At 36.8% G+C, this 21,538-nt stretch overlaps 1 protein-coding gene across 2 annotated transcripts in view; it reads right to left on the bottom strand.

The window, feature by feature from the left end:
- Positions 1–21,538, bottom strand: part of DPP10 (dipeptidyl peptidase like 10) — a 707,501-nt gene that overhangs the window by 520,270 nt on the left and 165,693 nt on the right. For both annotated transcript variants that reach the window (XM_068544007.1, XM_068544008.1), the window contains exon 2: positions 10,251–10,365. In XM_068544007.1, coding sequence (XP_068400108.1) covers positions 10,251–10,365 — 115 coding nt within the window. The remainder of the gene's footprint in view (positions 1–10,250; positions 10,366–21,538) is intronic.

The raw sequence follows: 21,538 nt of genomic DNA, 5'->3' as shown, positions 1-21,538 counted from the left end.
ATATTAAAAGCAGCAAGGGAAAAGCAACAAATAACATACAAGGGAATCCGCATAAGGTTAATAGCTCATTTTTCAGCAGAAACTCTGCAAGCCAGAAGGGAGTGACAGGACATATTTAAAGTGATGAAAGGGAAAAACCTACAACCAAGATTACTCTACCCAGCAAGATTCTCATTCAGATTTGATGGAGAAATTAAAACCTTTAGAGATAAGCAAAAGTTAAGAGAATTCAGCACCACGAAACCAGCTTTACAACAAATGCTAAAGGAACTTCTATAGGCAGGAAACACAAGAGAAGGAAAAGACAAACAAAAAAAAACAAAACAATTAAGAAAATGGTATAGGAACATACATATTGATACATATTGATAATTACCAAAAATATAAATGGATTAAATGCTCCAACCAAAAGACATAGACTGGCTGAATGAACACAAAAACAGGACCTATACATATGCTGTCTACAAGAGACCCATTTCACCCTAGGGACACATACAGACTGAAAGTGAGGGGATGGAAAAAGATATTCCATGCAAATGGAAATCAAAAGAAAGCTGGAGTAGCAATGCTTATATCAGAAAACTAGACTTTAAAATAAAGACTATTACAAGAGACAAAGAAGGACACTACATAATGATTAAGGGATCAATCCAAGAAGAAGATATAACAATTGTAAATATTTATGCACCCAACATAGGAGTACCTCAATACATAAGGCAAATACTAACAGCCATAAAAGGGGAAAGCGACAGCAACACAATCATAGTAGGGGACTTTAACACCCCACTTTCACCAATGGACACATCATCCAAAATGAAAATAAATAAGCAAACATAAACTTTAAATGATGCATTAAACAAGATGGACTTAATTGATATTTACAGGACATTCCATCCCAAAACTACAGAATACACTTTCTTCTCAAGAACTCAAAGAACATTCCCCAGGATAGACCATACCTTGGTCACAAATCAAGACTTGGTTAATTTAAGAAAACTGAAATTGTATCAAGTGTCTTTTCCGACCACAATGCTATGAGACTAGATATCAATTACAGGAAAAAAATTTCTGTAATTACAAACACATGGAGGCTAAACAATACACTACTAAATAACCAAGAGATCACTGAAGAAATCAAAGAGGAAACCAAAAAATACCTAGAAACAAACCTATGGCATGCAGCAAAAGCAGTTCTAACAGGGGAGTTTATAGCAATACAATCCTACATCAAGAACCAAGAAAAATCTCAACTAAACAACTCAACATTACACCTAAAGCAATTAGAGAAAGAAGAACCAAAAATACCCCAAAGTTCGCAGAAGGAAAGAAAACATAGAGATCAGATCAGAAATAAATGAAAAAGAAATGAACGAAATGATAGCAAGGATCAATAAAATTAAAAGCTGACTCTTTGAGAAGACAAACAAAATTGATAACCATTAGCCAGACTCATCAAGAAAAAAAGAGAGAAGACTCAAATCTATAGAATTAGAAATGAAAAAGGAGAAGTAACAACTGACACTGCAGAAGAAGAAAGGATCATAGAGATTACTACAGGCAACTATATGCCAACAAAATGGACAACCTGGAAGAAATGGACAAATTCTTAGAAAAGCACAACCTTCAAAGAATGAACCAGGAAGAAATAGAAAATATAAACAAACCAATCACAAGCATTGAAATTGAAAGTGTGATTTAAAATCTTCCAACAAACAACAGCCCAGGACCAGATGGCTTCACAGAAGAATTCTATCAAACATTTAGAGAAGAGCTAACACCTGTCCTTCTCAAACTCTTCCAAAATATAGCAGAGGAAGGAACACTCCCAAACTCATTCTACGAGGCCACCATCACCCTGATACCAAAAGCAGACAAAGATGTCACAGAAAAAGAAAATACAGGTTAATATCTCTGATGAACATAGATGCAAAAATCCTCAACAAAATACTAGTAAACAGAATCCAACAGCACATTAAAAGGATCATATACCATGTTCAAGTGGGGTTTATCCAAGGAATGTAAGGATTCTTCAATATATGCAAATCAATCAATGTGATACACCATATTAACAAACTGAAGTATAAAAACCATACGATCATCTCAATAGATGCAGAAAAAGCTTTCAACAAAATTCAACATCCATTTATGATAAAAACTCTCCAGAATGTAGGCATAGAGGGAACTTACCTCAACATAATAAAGGCCATGTATGACAAACTCACAGCCAACATCGTTCTCAATGGTGAAAAAGTGAAACCATTTCCACTAAGATCAGGAACAAGACAAGGTTTCCCACTCTCACTGCTATTATTCAACATAGTTTTGGAAGTTTCAACCATAGCAATCAGAGAAGAAAAAGAAATAAAAGGAATCCAAATCGGAAAAGAAGAAGTAAAGCTGTCACTGTTTACAAATGACATGATACTATACATAGAAAATCCTAAAGATGCTCCAAGAAAACTACTAGAGCTAATCAATGAATTTGGTAGAGTAGCAGGATGCAAAATTAATGCACAGAAATCTCTTGCATTCCTATATACTAATGATGAAAAATCTGAAAGAGAAATTAAGGAAACACTCCCATTTACCATTGCAACAAAAAGAATTAAATACCGAGGAATAAACCTACCTAAGGAGACAAAAGACCTGTATGCAGAAAACTATAAGACACTGATGAAAGAAATTAAAGATGATACCAACAGATGGAGAGATATACCATGTTCTTGGATTGGAAGAATCAACATTGTGAAAATGACTATACTACCCAAAGCAATCTACAGATTCAATGCCCTCCCTATCAAACTACCACTGGCATTTTTCACAGAACTAGAACAAAAAATCTCACAATTTAGATGGAAACACAAAAGACCCCAAATAGCCAAAGCAATCTTGAGAAAGAGAAACGGAGCTATAGTAATCAGGCTCCTGGACTTCAGACTATACTACAAAGCTACAGTAAACAAGACAGTATGGTACTGGCACAAAAACAGATCAATGGAGCAGGATAGAAAGCCCAGAGATAAACCCACACACATATGGTCACCTCATTTTTGATAAAGGAGGCAAGAGTATATAACCCTCAGAATGGGAGAAAATATTTGCAAACGAAACAACTGACAAAGGATTAATCTCCAAAATATACAAGCAACTCATGCAGCTCAATATCAAAAACACAAACAACCCACTCCAAAAATGGGCAGAAGACCTAAATGGACATTTCTCCAAAGAAGAGATACAGATTGCCAACAAACACATGAAAGGATGCTCAACATCACTAATCGTTAGAGAAATGCAAACCAAAACTACAATGAGTTATCACCTCACACCGGTCAGAATGGCCATCATGAAAAAATCTACAAACAATAAATGTTGGGGAGGGTGTGGAGAAAAGGGAACCCTCTTGCACTTTTGGTGGGAATGTAAATTGATACAGCCACTATGGAGAACAGTATGGAGGTTCCTTAAAAAACTAAAAATAGAACTACCATATGACTCAGCAATCCCACTACTGGGCATATCCCCTGAGAAAACCATAATTCAATGAGTCATGTACCACAATGTTCATGGCAGCACTATTTACAATAGCCAGGACATGGAAGCAACCTAAGTATCCATCAACAGATGGATGGATAAAGAAGATGTGTCACATGTATACAGTGGAATATTACTCAGCCATAAAAAGAAACGAAATTGAGTTATTTGTCGTGAAGTGGATGGACCTAGAGTCCGTCATACAGAGTGAAGTAAGTCTGAAAGAGAAAAACAAATACCGTATGCTAACACATATATATGGAATCCAAAAAAAAAAAAAAAAGGTTCTGATGAACCTAGGGGCAGGACAGGAATAAAGACACAGACGTAGAGAATGGTCTTGAGGACATGGAGAGGGGGAAGGGTAAGCTGGCACGAAGTGAGAGAGTAACACTGACATATATACACTACCAAATGTAAACTAGATAGCTAGTGGGAAGCAGCTGCATAGCACAGGGAGATCAGCTTGGTGCTTTGCTACCACCTAGAGGGGTGGGATAAGGAGGCTGGGAGGGAGACACAAGAGTGAGGGGATATGGGGATGATATACGTATGCCTATAGCTGATTCACTTTGTTATACAGCAGAAACTAACAACATTGTAAAGCAATTATACTCCAATAAAGATGTTAAATAAATAATAAATCTGGTGTCTAAGACAATAGTAAGAGAGAATTCTTTGCCTCAAAGTCATATTTGCAGGCACATATCAAGGCAAAGTGATGAATTCAAGTCAGTCTGATACAAAGGTCAATTTAATCACTCTGTCTTCTGTATACTGTCCACAAACTAGGTACCTAAACTCATCCCAATTCTGCTGGCCTTAGACGTATTATCTAGAAAACTACTCTACTTTCTTTAAATTGGTGTGTTATGAGGAATGAATGAGATGATTGTTCACTCCCTTTGGAAAATATCTGTAAATTGGTATTTCTTCAAAGGAAGGCACACATCCTTAAATGTTACCTTCCAGTTTTTGTTTTGTTTATTTTTCAGGATAGGATTGCACAAATTTCTCAGGTTCTCTCTACTTTCTTGGTTCTAAATTTTGGCTCAAATGAACTATGTGAACCTAATTTCATGGATCAAATCCTCATCTGACATTAAAGATTTAACTAATCATTAACATCACAGTGGCAATCTCAACCTCGGTAAATTATTTTCCAAAATGGAATCTGAATCTACTGTAAAAGTCTTACTATTCGAGATACATCTCTAAGGGAAAATACAGACATTTATATAGTGGAAGTGGACAATCCTTATTAAATTATTGTTTAACTGAGATCAAGCAGAGTTCTGGTATCTTATACCTGAGTGCTTGACTTCTTTTATACTCTGATAGAACTGTGACAATGAACCCAAATGCTCACCTAGAGAAGGCACTAAAGGAATAAAAAATTGCCTAAAAGCAAGAGCTAGAGCTAACGATGAAGACACAATTTCAGTGCCTTACAATGTTGTCTTTAGTCAACCATGAGAGTAAATTAACCTGATGACTTTGTTTTGACACTGACTGATTACAGACATTAATCAAAGGGCAACAGGCCACTGCTGCTGAAGAACTGGTGGAATATACGCAGTCCATAGGTGGTTATTTCAACATGGCAATCAGACTTAAGAGCTTGATGAATATCTTCTACCAAATACATTCTAACTCATAAAATACGCTTCTCTATTTTCCAAACAGGTCAAAATGGGTAACTGTATTCTGTGTGAAATGTTTCCTAACCATCACCGTCATTCTGCATATTAAATATAAATATGAGACTGCAGAGTAAATGCATAGCTACCTAAAACTGGCTTCCAGAACTTTAAGCGTGAATGTACACCCATATATTTGTGGAGTATAATTACTGATCTTATTGTTACCTATTCTGAAAATAAATGTGGATACTCTTTTTTCTTTAAATGACTTAAATACAAACAACAACAACAAATATGTGGGCTGGACCAATACATCCGAATAAGTGGCCTTTAATTCGAAAAAAAATTTTCTTTCAGAAATACTTATTAAAGAAATACTTGAATTGTTAACCTTCTCTTCAAAAATAATTAGGACTTCTTTTCACAAGGCATGGAAGTTGCTGACAACCTTGGAAATTAAGACACCTGTGTCAAATTACTTCTGTAATAAAATTTGCAATCAAACCAAAATTACAATGAACATGTGTTTCTCTGGTTATAGGCTTGTATTCCTTAGCACTTACCTGCAAAATGTGATGCTATTTTGAGCAAAACAGTTTCTAAATCATTTCTTAGACTAGCTAATTCCTTGTATGCTTTCTCCCTCACCCCCCCTCCAAAAAATTAAATATATTTTAAAGGTAGAAGGGGCTTAGTGAGAGAGCTCACCAGATTTAGTCTGTTGCTATACTTGTTACTAAGCAAGCCACCATTATTGTTGTTGTTGTTTTATTAGATCACAGATATTAGAGCTGTAATGAACTTCAAGAAATCACTTCAGTTTCTGGCAAACCAAAGATGCCCTTTTCTTCAAGAAAACACTTGGGATCAAAGGAGGTAAGTGATTTGCCCAAGGTCGTATACTGTAAGTCCCCTACATACAAACGAGTTTCGTTCCAAGAGCGCATTCATAAGTCCAATTTGTTTGTAAGTCCCACAAAGTTAGCCCAGGTACCCAACTAAACAAATCGGCTATATAGTACTATAGTGTAATAGGTTTATAATACTTTTCACACTAATAATACATAAAAAACAGACACAAAAAATAAAGAAAACATTTTCAATCTTACAGTACAGTACCTTGAAAAGTACAGTAGTACAGTACAACAGCTGGCATCCAGGGGCTGGCATCGCGTGAACAGGCATGAAGAGTTACTGACAGGAGGAGGGAGAGGAGGTGGGAGATGGTAGAGCTGAACGATCGTCAGCAATAGGAGACGGAAGGCAAGCTGCACGTGGCAATGTATGCCGGACATGTGAACTAACTTACGTGATCAGACAGGTGAATGCATGCCTATTCGAATCTTTGAAAGTTTGCAACTTGAAGGTCCGTATGTAGGGGACTTACTGTAGCTATAAAGGTGTCGAATTTCTGACCACAACACTTACTGGAAGGATTGTTCTAGAGTCAGCTCTTTATCCTAAAAGGTCAAGTATCTTGCTGAGTAATTTCAGAATCAGAAGTTTCCCTTCCTGTCACGGATTCCCCTTCCTGGTTGAAAGTTTCCATCTGTCTGACTGGCTTTACCTAGAAAGCCTGGACTTGGGGACATACTTGTGAACAAAGGAAAGATTAGAGGGGGTTGTTGCATGTTATTCCCTCAGTTGGAGGTTTTCCCTTGCGGGTCTATCCTAGCACTGCTGAGGGTAAGGAGAGGAAGGCTCCGTGTAATCAGAGCACTAGCGTCTGACCACAGACGTGCACAGGCACACATGTGCTAAATCAAAAGGCCACACTAATGGTCTCGATGCACATTCTAGCCCTCAGAACCAGAGGTTAAACAAACTCAGTTCTGTTTTTTTTTTTTTCCTGTCTAACGAGGGAGGCAAGACTAGATAACTTCTAAGAGTACTTCTAGGCTTAGGACTCAGGCCACAAACTGTAAGTCTTCTGAGCTTATACTTTACTCTGCTGTTTGGTTTGAGCCCACCATGGAGGCCATGTAGCCAGGCTGGTATTTGCTCGTTCATAACTCAAGCAAATTCCTAAACCACCATCATTACCTATGTCCACTTCATCAATTTATATCATCTTCCAACCCCTGGTGACATTGAGTTTACAAACAGTGTAGAACACAAGTTGTTTGTTTTCTGTAACAATACTTTTTCCACTCCAGCATACTGACTTTTATTTTTCATCTCATAACATCCCTGCCAAAAATAACAGTGAAATCTAAAGACATCTGAACATGTGGTATGTAAAACAAACACTAAATTATAAATCTAAATAATAATTGCACTTCCATTTGTGTGATTACTTTCATATGAAATTAACTCTTTGGGTCGGGATATGTGGTTGTTGTGTGCTTGTGTAGCTGGGGAAGAAGGAGATTGGAAGTGATAGATATAAAGCAGGAGATAGTAAGGCCAACTATGATAGTACCTAGAAAGTTGTACTCCATAATTATCTATTGATGTATGAATAAATGAATGAACAGACCACTGAAAGACTGACGCCAGATTAAATATTTAGTATTTTTCCACCTGCCATAATTTAAAATTGAAATCACAGAAGATCTATATTCCTGAAAGACTTTATACTTTTTCTTAGAAATCTCCCTCATGCAACACAGTGTTTGGCATCGTGTCTGGCGGTCAATAAGTACTTAATAATAAAAATAATAGGAGGAATGCCAGCAGCAGTTCTACAGACTGTACTAAACACCTCAATTTTATTATCTCATTTATCCCTCATAGTAACACTGAGACAGGCTGGGACCTGGGACACTTTGCTGCAGTGCTTGCACCTGGACAAACGTCTTCTTGAGCAACAAAATACAAAGAAACTATAAAGGACTAAAAATAACTGCATGCATTCCCAGTTGGGGCAAATTATGGACAACAAGATACAAAAAGCCCAAAAAAATCCCAACTGCCACTTCTGAAGAGCCAGGAGCAAAAGGAGGTCACTGCGCATGCCTCTTGCACACACCACCACCAAAGGGGTGGGCAAACCACCTAAGGCCCCCCTCCAGCCTGACCCCTGGACCTGCCCATACCCTCACCCCATATAAGGATCCAGCTCGTCCTCCCCCAACCCTGTTGCTTGTTTTTGCCCCTCCCTGCTACAGCAGGGGCCCCAATAAAGCCTTGCCTGAATTTCTTGTCTGGCCTCATCAATTTCTATTGATTAAAGAGGGTCGGTAACGACACTGTAAAGTTGGCACTATGAGTTGCATCCATAATACACATGAGTGAAGGCAAGGTTAAATTATTAGCCAACTTCACAAAACTAGTTCTGTGAGAGCCATAACTCAAACCAAGGTGTATCTTGCTTAAACCCTTGCTTTAATAAATGAATAAGTGCATGACAAAATGAATGCAACTATCCTGTGTTTTTATTACTGGGGCAACTTGGTAAGGGTTGGGTAGAGGAGGTTTAATTTACTGAGTGACCAAGATCTTTGTTATACCAAGCTCCCAAAGACACCAAGGTATCACTATGGCCTCAGAGAGTTCACAAGAAAACTTGAGAAACTGAATCACTGGGAAAAGGATACTAGAATCAGATGGAAGAAAGTTCAAGAGAAACACATAGGTATTCTCTGATACTAATCTCTTCCATCTGGTTGATAGTCATCAATAGAAGCAATGAAGCCACGTCATTCATTTTTTTAAGAATTATGTCAAAATTCCTATGTTTAAGTGAAACACTATGCTGAACATAAGCTCATTTTCCTTTAACAAAGATTCTTGGCAATTGGCAGCAACTCACAGCCATCACATTGCTCAATTACACTGTACTGCAGGTGTACAAATGAGGCTGTTAAGAGACGGTTCCTGAGAGAATGATGGATGATCCACCTCTTAGAAGAGAAATTTTTTCCTTTCTTTTTTTTTAAAGTCTCTTTCTCTTCCGTTTCCTCTCTCCCGACTCCCTTAATTTCTTTCTCAATCTCTTCATATGTTAAATAACAACTACAAACTATATCTTTGGAAATCTGTACATTTCAAAGCCAATGTTTTTACCAAGATGGTATATGTCACAAAGTACCATATTGGAACACCTGATATTGCAATTTGTATAATTAGCCACCATAATTAGTTGACTAAATGACTCTGAAAGAGAGCTTTTGTTAATCAAATGTTGTACATGAGGAAATAAATTCAACGTGTTTAAGGGGCTTGTAAATAACAAAACTGGGGCAGGAATTGGTTATAAATTTATAGCCTTTAACAACAGGCATACGAGTTGATTTGGGGACTGGCTCAATCCTATCATAGAAATGACCATTTTTCTCACCGCCATACATGGTGATCAGTTTTTGAGCAAGCTAGTTGGGTGGGTTGTAGTAGCATGACAAACTTTTTTGTTCCTGGCAGGCAGTTTGGGAGTTTAAAATGTGAGCAGCCTTTCTCTGCCTTCTGTGTTATCACCTACCAAAGAGTAGTAAAACTTCTGAGTACTGAAATAAACCCCAGAGAACAATTAAACTTACTGATAATTTATATAGTAGTTTTCAACTATTTAACATAAAGAACACAATTTAAAGAATAGTGCAAGGGCAAACTGGAGAGGGTCTTTGGACAGAGAGAAACTGGGAATGTATAAACTACAGAGAAAGACGAGAGAAAGAAAGTGGAAGTGTCTCATTTAGAGGCTTAGCTCATTTTCTTTTGATCTAATCCTTTTGTCTGTCAAATCCTCCCTTACCACTGTCATTATAGTTGGGCTGTCTCCTATATATGGAAACTTCCAGACTCCACTCCCTCATCTCCACCCACAATAAAAGTCAAATGTGTCCCGCATTTATTAAATTGACAAACATAACAAGTCTCTAAACAGCATTGGAGACCAAAGATTTCCTTGGCATTCTCAATATATATATTTTACATTTCAGCTTCCCCCAAATATCTTGCATGGTATTTAAACCACAAAATGACTGTGCCATTTGCGAAATGTCTGGTTATTCATTTTTTTATTCCAACCAATGCTAATGTGTCCTAAGATACCACATATAACTACCCTCTTAAGGCATTTGAATGTGAAATTATCATCCACAATACCATCATAAGAGAGTAATAAAGACAGATTACCTGGGGTTAAGAGGATGACTGACATAGTGATGAGTGAGCATACAACTAAAATCACCAGCAGGGCAATAGCAATTCCCTTCCAGTTTCTCTGTGGAGGGCTGTTACTTCCCAGTTCCTATCGAGATAGAAAAAAAAAAACAAGTTTCATAATTATACATGCTCCAAGAGAAATGTATTCATAAAGGAATGATTCAGTGCATGGAAGAATCACAGTTTAAAGGCTGACTAGAATCCTCTTCCTCTTCGGTAGCTCATTTAATTATTCAAAGGTGCATATATTATAAATGGCTATCTTTTGGGGGGCAATCTTATTTCTCCAAGAGATAAAGCAGCAAAGGTTTCTGCCTGCTGTCTAAAATGTGGATGGCATTAAAATACATTGAATATAAACACTAGGATGATAGCCAAAATACTCTGCAAAATAATTATGTAAATAAAGTGTGCCCATTTACATTGGAACCTACAATAAAGATTTAAATATTAATATTCCTGAAGCACTATAGACTACTTTTCCAACCGGTAAGGGGAAAAAAGATTAGTGATGAGAAAATCATTCAAAATGCCCCCTCACTGCAGAGCAGTGCACATTTGTCAACTCAAAAGGTCCTTTTTTTAAACAGTTCCCCTACCACTCATAAATATCAACAGGATGTAGTAACTAAATTAAATGAGTGCTTCTATAGCAATGGTTTACGACATCCTCTCCCTGGGCAGCATGCATGATATTGGCAAGGAGGTAAGATTGATGGGGTAGGACAAACTTGAGCATCTCTTACAATACATATAGTAAAGCTTTTCATTTTTCAGATGATCTGTGTTCTATTCTGCTGACTAGAAATATATGAGCATCATTCACCAAAGTAAAGCACAGACCACACTAGTTTGAAATAAATGCCAGATTTTCTTTGTAATAAAGTTTATAAAACACTAAGCTTCTTGTTTCTTTCTTCCTACCCCAATCCCCAGCCTCTTTTCCTCCAGTCCTAATAGAGCCTTCTTTATTCAGAAATAGTCAAATGATTTGGGGACAAATGAAACAAAACGTAAAGGTTTCCAGTTCACTGTATTTGCACAAATCACCCAAGAAGCCACAGTCTTCCTTTAAACAAAGATAAGTAAAATAGCAAACATTTGATAAACTACAAATGTCTTATTGTGACTCACAGTTTAAAGCACTGAAGCCAATTTTCATATAGGGATAGTGGCATTCGGTTCTGCAATAAACTCTTTGGACTTAAAGAACTAGGTCCTAAATAAATGCAAGAAGAAACCATGCATAGGAGGTATTTTGTTGTTGTTTGTTTTTCCCCTTCTCAGATCAGTAGCTTTAGGTTTTTCACTCTGATGAACCAAATCCGGCAGAAATCAATTCCAATCTTTTTTCTAAAATGGCTCACTTCATACCTCATTTTCATGCTTATTAATGCTTACTGTCCAATACCTCTATCTCTTCTGCATTTTGGTTAGAATTTCCATTCATAAACTTATTCCACATAAATCGAAACAGTAGATTAGCAAATCATCAGCGTTTAAGTAACAACATCAAGAAAAGCAATAGTTGTCTTAAGACCATAAACCCTTTTCTGGAATGCAACGTGACTGCAGGTTTCTTGGGCAATTTCTTTGTCAGAATCTGTGTGGTGTGATGACCAGTTATTCTCCATATTAAGGCTCTATTTAAGACTACTCGGAAGCCAGAATGGTAGATTAGAGAGGCAATGCTATACGTAGATGCCTATGCTGGGCAAAAAGTTGTGAAACACCCATCTCAAGAGCTAAGAGATAATGAAAGAAGGGCACCAAACAATAGGAAGTGAGCATCTGGACCAAGAATCATAAACCCTTCCATATTTATTAACTCAAAGGGACGTAAGAAAAAGGAAAAAGAATAACTGTAAGCAAGTATAACTGACTTCTCAGTCCAGTAAAGGAATCAAGGGGCAATGATAATTTTAAATCTACTGACTCTGATCTTGATTCACTGTCACTGGAACGCAAGGCAAATTATTAGACAAATGTGTTCAGAGTGTGTTTTTCAGTTTTTGAATATGATGTAACTATGCAATGCCTACCAAGCATTGTCTAACAGCAATAACAGATATCTTATTATGTGTCTCGAATTGTACTGAGTACTTTATATTCACAATCTCACAAAATCCTCATGAGAATTAGGTGAGATTACTATTATTTTGACAAATCTGCAGATGAGAAACATGGGATTTAGAGAGATAAATACCAAACCACTTACTGCTAATAAGTGGGACGTCTCAAGGTCCAATCCATAAAAGTCTAGCCTCAGAAACCACACTCACACACTATAATATGCTATTCTAAAAGGAGCTATTTCTTGAGTCAATCAATAAGCCAATGAATCAAGGAATGATTTGAACCCCTACATAATAATAGTTGTACTTTAATACCTTTGATCTGAGAAAATTCACAATTTTATAAAAGCTCTTCTGAAGTCTGTAATGCTTTCAAATAAACTCATATTTTCCCAGGAATGGCAGACTAGGAAAAATACACCATTTTAAAAAATGGTAAAACACGTTTGAGTACAAAATACTTTTCTGTTCATAAAGTGATGCACATGAGAATGTCTGGCTCCTCTAAAAATGACCCATCAATACCAAAAGCATCTACAAGTCCCTGTTTTAGGAACTGCAGACTTAATGAACTCTTACTATAATTCCCTCCTTTCCATCCATCTTAAACTCCATCACCATTATAATATTTCTAAAGCACAGTTTTACTTACATCACTTTATTCCACAAAGTCCTTTAATGTCTCTACATTATCTAAAGAATTAAGTGCAAATGTGTGAGTCTAGAATAACAATGGTCTATAGCCAAGCTCCAGTCTTCTCATCCAACTTGATCTTTTTTTTTTTTTTTGAGAAAGAACACTACCCTATACTGCTCTGATTACCATTTCCAACATACGCCTCAGATGCTTCAAACTTCACCTAACCATTCCACTCCCAGTTTTTTCTCCAATTCCTTTCATATGCATCCAATTACAGACATTGTCAATCATTCAACATCCTGCTCAAATGTCTCTTCTCTTGAAAATTTCCCCCAATTATGCAAGCCAGATATAATTTTCCTTCTGAAAAAAAAATGCCTAAAATGCATTGTACCAATAGGTTTGAGACCAACTCTGCTACTTAATAGCTATGAGATTGCAAACAACATGCCTCTGCAATTTCCTAAGCCTCAGGCTTTTTTTTTTTAGCTGAACAACTGGAATAATAACAATAATTATTTTTAAATGTAACAAGGATTAAAACAAATTATTCAAACAAAGCTCTTACTTAAATGTACAATAAGACAGTTCACACTAAGTGAACTGCTTGGAATGTTCTTCCTCAGTACACTTGCACATGTCACTCTTTCTCTCTCTCTCATCATTTCAGGTCTCAATCTCAAATGTTCCTTCCTTTGAGAAGACTTGCCTGGCCACCTTCTACAAAATAACATTCTATATCCACTCCTATTCCTTCAATTAGCTTTATTTTTCTTCATATCATTATCATTTTTGAGTATATTATGTCATATTAAATCATATATCTATAATAATATAAATTAAGTTGTTTAAATGTTCATTTTATCAGTCTCAGCTCTCCAGAATAGAAGCTTCGTGATGTCAGTAACCTAGATCATCCTGTTCTCTGCTAGATCCCTAGCATTTTGAACAGTGTTTGGCACATACTAGGTATGCTATAGATAGTAAACAAATGAATGCATGAATGAATGATAGCAGTTCTGATGATAGTGATGATGATGGTGGTGATGGTAATGCTTAAAGCCATGTATAAACAGCCATCATATCCCTATCAAAGTTATCTCCTTAAAGTAAGGAGCACATCTTAGATAACTTTATATTCCTCAGACCACTGAACAAATTCTAGTCCTTTTAATAGATGCTTAGAAAATAGTTGCCCAGTTAATTAAGTGGTATAAATGGTACCTGAAATGGTATAGAGCTACAGTGTCATTAGTTAAATACACATTAATAGTAATTTTAAAAAAAGGAACTACTTGCTATAGATAAATATGATTGCAATTATTTTTAGCTTCATTTATCTGATGCTTGGATCCCAAAATACCGTTGCCATTCTTCAGTTTATCTTCTTCTTCGACAACCTCAATAATTTCTATTGTTGCTGGAAGTGGTTCTAATTGGCTCTGCTTTTCCATGACTTCCTCCTAGCCAACACCTGAAAACATACACGCCAGGCCCACAGGACAGGTTTGTGCTGGGCAGCAGCCTGACCTTGCAATGTCATCATCTGAATGCTTTGGAGGCAGCACAGAGTCAATGTTGGGATATTAAATTCCCTGGAGAGGTTTGAAGGTATAAGAACAAATGTTTAAGAATCCATATATCCAGTTGTTTTTAAAGTCAGTCCTCCAGTGGATAGATGCATAGGTTAAAACACTTGTGTCCAATTGCAGCTGATGTTCAGTGTTGTGATTGTCTAGAGACGTTTTGGTGCTGCAGGCCAAACTAAACTCAATCTGCAACCTAGTTATGTATGTTGTGTTTACTGCCAATCAAATTACTCATCACCCTTTAGAAAACAGTTTAGTTTATAAGACGGATGTTCACGACACACGTAGTTTACCTAAATCCAAATGCATTTTTAATTTGTTCAAATACAAAGGAAAGAAATGCTAGAAATCATAAGCAGAAAACATCCAAGATTTATATCATTTCCTTGGGCAAAATAAGGAAAAAAGCTGAACCAACAAATTCAATTTTCTTAAAAATAAGAAAAGGAATATAAATGTATATAATAAATATAAATATATATTCCACTTGTAGTTCCCCTTAAAAAACTCCATGTTCATCTGCCATATGCATCATGAAAAGAAATATGATCCCTCCATATTAAAATTGTATCAAAAAGTAATAACATTTACAGGAAGATACAAGGAGGAAAAATCATCGAGATATTGAAATTATGTCTGTAGACTGGATGAGGGTGTGTTTTAATAAAAATAGATTTTTTTCCATCACATGGTGTTCAAATTCACAAATGTGAATAGTCTCAACTGTGAATAGGTCAAGAAACAGTCCAAAGCATTTACACTTAATAATTGGAAAATATCTTAAAGGAACTTAAGGTACTTTTAAATGTTGTATATTGTCTCATGATATTAGAAAAGCATAGCATTAAGTTAAGACTTTTAAAGCCATCTGTAAAATAATGATTAAAAAATTGATTTAAAAAAATCCTTTTACATCATTCTTAGAAATGTTTAGCCAGCACTGACTTGAAAGACCTTGAGATATGGGTATTCAGCAGTTGGCCAATTCTCTTTAAATAATTCTATGTAACAAAATGCACTAGAGTCTTTTAGAATATAGAATATTACACTACATGCAACTGGGAATACAAATTAAAATAAGAACTGTCCCCAGTGAGTTTAAACACTAATGAAGATTTTGTTTACCACCAGTATAGTACAAAGTTGAATAAATAAAGGTAACCCAGCAAATCACAGAATTTTTCTATGGGAAAGAGGGGAGAAGTTATTAACTTCCTTGTACTGATATAATTTTTTTTCTTTGAGCATTCATACAGCATTTCCTAAGAAATAAGATGCTAGATGTGGTGGGATTATAGAATTACATATACAAAATCTGGAAAGACAAAAGGAATCAGAGGATTTTTTTCTTTTTTAAATAGGTGGAAAGTGTGTATAAAAATACACACTTAGGTACTGGAAAATGGAACAAAGTGTGCATTTTTTTCTTTCTAGCAAAAATAATAATTGACAATATTTACAACCTGGAATAGACCAGTAAACATAAAAGAAATTGAGACAATTTTTTATATAGCTCCACAAAATTACAAGGTCACAGATTTTGCCTCTAAGACACAAATAATTCCTGTGCCATTTGAAACATTTTAGAGTATACTGAAAGAAGGAAAATTCCAAAATTTTAATGTTTACCTTGTCTTGATTGTCTGAAATAGAAAGCACGTAGGGCTTCCCTGGTGGCGCAGTGGTTGAGAATCTGCCTGCTAATGCAGGGCACATGGGTTCGAGCCCTGATCTGGGAAGATCCCACATGCCGCGGAGCAACTGGGCCCGTGAGCCACAACTACTGAGCCTGCGTGTCTGGAGCCTATGCCCCGCAACGGGAGGGGCCGCGATAGTGAAAGGCCCACGCACCGCGATGAAGAGTGACCCCCCGCACCGCGATTAAGAGTGGCCCCCGCTTGCCACAACTAGAGAAAGCCCTCGCACGAAACGAAGACCCAACACAGCCAAAATAAATAAATAAATAAATAAACTAGCTATAAACCCATTGCTAAAAAAAAAAAAAACATTAAAAAAAAAAAAAAGAAAGCACATAAAAAAAAAATTTAAGCTCAATTTAAAAAAAAGAAAGAAATGCAAAAGTACTAAATAAAATTTTAATGAATTCAATGCAGGAGCTCAATATAAATAATAATTAAATACTGTGAGATATTTCCACCACTAGGAGATATAGTCATAGTTCCTTACAACATTTACTGATATCAGTAAAGAAAATATAATCATAGAGATTGTTTTTCATATTTCATTTGCAGTTTAATACTTGTAATACCTACCACTTCTTAAAATTGCCCATACTTGTGGACACTCACAAGTTCCTCATTTATCATTAGAAGACTCTATGCTAAATAAAGTGCATAGTTTTGGTAAATGATCATATTTCATACAGAAAGTTATACATTTTTTCAAAATTACATCTATTATAGTTTCGTGTTATCAGTGTACATGAGGCAGTGCTGAATAAGTGCTACTTATAGTATGAACTATAGACAGCATCATCAACATCACCTGGGAGCTTATTAGAAATGCAAGACAAAAAAAAATAAAAAAAATAAAAAAAGAAATGCAAGACAAGAGTCTTTTATTGCAATTTACTCTATTCTTTTTTTAAAAAAATTCTGATTTGGTTTTATCTGTCAACATTAATTTGTTTATAAAAGAACTAGCAATTATCTCAATTGTAATTTGTCATTTATAACTCCCTGATAATTCTATTTGTTTGTGACACACTGCTAGATGGATCACCATTAAATTAGAAACAAAACAAAGATGACAGCTATCAACAATATATTTTTCAGTAATAGTTTCACATTTCTATTATCATGATTTAGAGGTTTGGCTGATCATCTATGATTCTGAACCTGTTTAGGCTTCAAAACCACAACTAAGAGGATTAACCAAGATGGCGGAGTAGAAGGACGTGCTCTCACTCCCTCTTGCGAGAGCACCAGAATCACAATTGGCTTCTGGACAATCATTGACAGGAAGACCCTGGACTTCACCAAGGAGGATACCCCACGTCCAAGGATAGAGGAGAAGCCACAGTGAGAGGGTAGGAGGGGCGCAATCAGAGTAAAATCAAATCCCATAACTGCTGGGTGGGTGACTCACAGACTGGCGAACACTTATACCACAGAAGTCCACCCACTGGAGTGAAGGTTCTGACCCCACGTCAGGCTTCCCAACCTGGGGGTCCGGCAATGGGAGGAAGAATTCCTAGAGAATCAGACTTTGAAGCCTAGTGGGAATTGATTGCAGGACTTTGACAGGACTGGGGGAAACAGAGACCCCACTCTTGGAGGGCACACACAAAGTAATGTGTGCATCGGGACCCAAGGGAAGGAGCAGTGACCCTGGGGAGACTGAACCAGACCTACCTGCTGGTGTTGGGGGGTCTCCTGCAGAGGCGAGTGGTGGCTCTGTTTCACCGTGGGGATAAGGACACTGGCAGCAGAGGTTCTGGGAAGTTCTCCTTGGCGTGAGCCCTCCCAGAGTCTGCCATTAACACCACCAAAGAGCATGGGTAGGCTCCAGTGTTGGGTTGCCTCAGGCAAAACAACCAACAGGGAGGGAACCCAGGCCCACCCATCAACAGTCAAGTAGATTAAGGTTTTACTGAGCTCTGACCGCCACAGCAACAGGGAGGGAACCCAGCCCCACTCATCAACAGTCAAGTGGATTAAGGTTTTACTGAGCTCTGACCGCCACAGCAACAGTCAGCTCTACCCACCACCAGAGCCTCCCATCAAGCCTCTTAGATAGCCTCAACCACCAGAGGGCAGACAGCAGAAGCAAGAAAAACTACAATCCTGCAGCCTGTGGACCAAAAACCACAGTTACAGAAAGATAGACAAGATGAAAAGGCAGAGGGCTATGTACCAGATGAAGGAACAAGAAAAAACCCCAGAAAAACAACTAAATGAAGTGGAGATAGGCAACCTTCCAGAAAAAGAATTCAGAATAATGATAGTGAAGATGATCCAGGACCTCGGAATAAGAATGGAGGCAAAGATTGAGAAGATGCAAGAAATGATTAACAAAGACCTAGAAGAATTAAAGAACAAACAAACAGAGATGACCAATACAATAACTGAAATGAAAACTACACTAGAAGGAATCAATAGCAGAATAACTGAGGCAGAAGAACGGATAAGTGACCTGGAAGACAGAATGGTGGAATTCACTGCTGCGGAACAGACTAAAGAAAAAAGAATGAAAAGAAATGAAGACAGCCTAAGAGACCTCTGGGACAACATTAAACGCAACAACATTCGCATTATAGGGGTCCCAGAAGGAGAAGAGAGAGATAAAGGACCAGAGAAAATATTTGAAGAGATTATAGTCGAAAACTTCCCTAACATGGGAAAGGAAATAGCCACCCAAGTCCAGGAAGCGCAGAGAGTCCCATACAGAATAAACCCAAGGAGAAAAACACCGAGACACATAGTAATCAAAGTGGCAAAAATTAAAGACAAAGAAAAATTATTGAAAGCAGCAAGGGAAAAATGACAAATAACATACAAGGGAACTCCCATAAGGTTAACAGCTGATTTCTCAGCAGAAACTCTGCAAGCCAGAAGGGAGTGGCATGATATACTTAAAGTGATGAAAGGGAAGAACCTACAACCAAGATTACTCTACCCGGCAAGGATCTCATTTAGATTTGATGGAGAAATCAAAAGCTTTACAGACAAGCAAAAGCTAAGAGAATTCAGCACCACCAAACCAGCTCTACAACAAATGCTAAAGGAACTTCTCTAAGTGGGAAACACAAGAGAAGAAAAGGACCTACAAAAACAAACCCAAAACAATTGACAAAATGGTCATAGGAACATACATATCGATAATTACCTTAAACGTGAATGGATTAAATGCCCCAACCAAAAGACATAGACTGGCTGAATGGATACAAAAACAAGACCCATATATATGCTGTCTACAAGAGACCCACTTTAGACCTAGGGAACATACAGACTGAAAGTGAGGGGATGGAAAAAGATATTCCATGCAAATGGAAATCAAAAGAAAGCTGGAGTAGCTATACTCATATCAGATAAAATAGACTTTAAAATAAAGAATGTTACAAGAGACAAGGAAGGGCACTACATAATGATCCAGGGATCAATCCAAGAAGAAGATATAACAATTATAAATATATATGCACCCAACATAGGAGCACCTCAATACATAAGGCAACTGCTAACACCTATAAAAGAGGAAATCGACAGTAACACAATAATAGTGGGGGACTTTAACACCTCACTTACACCAATGGACAGATCATCCAAAATGAAAATAAATAAGGAAACAGAAGCTTTAAATGACACAATAGACCAGATAGATTTAGTTGATATATATAGGACATTCCATCCAAAAACAGCAGATTACACGTTCTTCTCAATTGCGCATGGAACATTCTCCACGATAGATCACATCTTGGGTCACAAATCAAGCCTCAGTAAATTTGAGAAAACTGAAATAATATCAAGCATCTTTTCTGACCACAACGCTATGAGATTAGAAATGAATTACAGGGAAAAAAACGTAAAAAAGACAAACACATGGAGGCTAAACAATACGTTACTAAATAACCAAGAGATCACTGAAGAAATCAGAGAGGAAATAAAAAAATACCTAGAGACAAATGACATTGAAAACACGACGACCCAAAACCTATGGGATGCAGCAAAAGCAGTTCTAAGAGGGAAGTTTATAGCTATACAAGCCTACGTAAAGAAACAAGAAAAATCTCAAGTAAACAATCTAACCTTACACCTAAAGAAACTAGAGAAAGAAGAACAAACAAAACCCAAAGTTAGCAGAAGGAAAGAAATCATAAAGATCAGAGCAGAAATAAATGAAATAGAAACAAAGAAAACAATAGCAAAGATCAATAAAACTAAAAGTTGGTTCTTTGAGAAGATAAACAAAATTGATAAGCCATTAGCCAGACTCATCAAGAAAAAGAGGGAGAGGACTCAAATCAATAAAATCAGAAATGAAAAAGGAGAAGTTACAACAGACACCGCAGAAATACAAAGCATCCTAAGAGACTACTACAAGCAACTTTATGCCAATAAAATGGACAACCTGGAAGAAATGGACAAATTCTTAGAAAGGTATAACCTTCCAAGACTGAATTAGGAAGAAACAGAAAATATGAAGAGACCAATCACAAGTAATGAAATTGAAACTGTGATTAAAAATCTTCCAACAAACAAAAGTCCAGGACCAGATGGCTTCACAGGTGAATTCTATCAAACATTTAGAGAAGAGCTAACACCCATCCTTCTCAAACTCTTCCAAAAAATTGCAGAGGAAGGAACACTCCCAAACTCATTCTATGAGGCCACCATCACCCTGATACCAAAACCAGACAAAGACACTACAAAAAAAGAAAATTACAGACCAATATCACTGATGAATATAGATGCAAAAATCCTCAACAAAATACTAGCAAACAGAATCCAACAACACATTAAAAGGATCATACACCACGATCAAGTGGGATTTATCCCAGGGATGCAAGGATTCTTCAATATACACAAATCAATCAATGTGATACACCATATTAACAAATTGAAGAATAAAAACCATATGATCATCTCAGTAGATGCAGAAAAAGCTTTTGACAAAATTCAACACCCATTTCTGATAAAAACTCTCCAGAAAGTGGGCATAGAGGGAACCTACCTCAACATAATAAAGGCCATATATGACAAACCCACAGCAAACATCATTCTCAATGGTGAAAAACTGAAAGCATTTCCTCTAAGATCAGGAACGAGACAAGGATGTCCACTCTCACCACTATTATTCAACATAGTTCTGGAAGTCCTAGCCACGGCAATCAGAGAAGAAAAAGAAATAAAAGGAATACAAATTGGAAAAGAAAAAGTAAAACTGTCACTGTTTGCGGATGACATGATACTATACATAGAGAATCCTAAAACTGCC

Source organism: Eschrichtius robustus, chromosome 5 (assembly GCF_028021215.1).
Source record: "Eschrichtius robustus isolate mEscRob2 chromosome 5, mEscRob2.pri, whole genome shotgun sequence".
NCBI classification, from domain to species: Eukaryota; Metazoa; Chordata; class Mammalia; order Artiodactyla; family Eschrichtiidae; genus Eschrichtius; species Eschrichtius robustus.
This window is presented reverse-complemented; position numbering and strand designations above follow the sequence as displayed.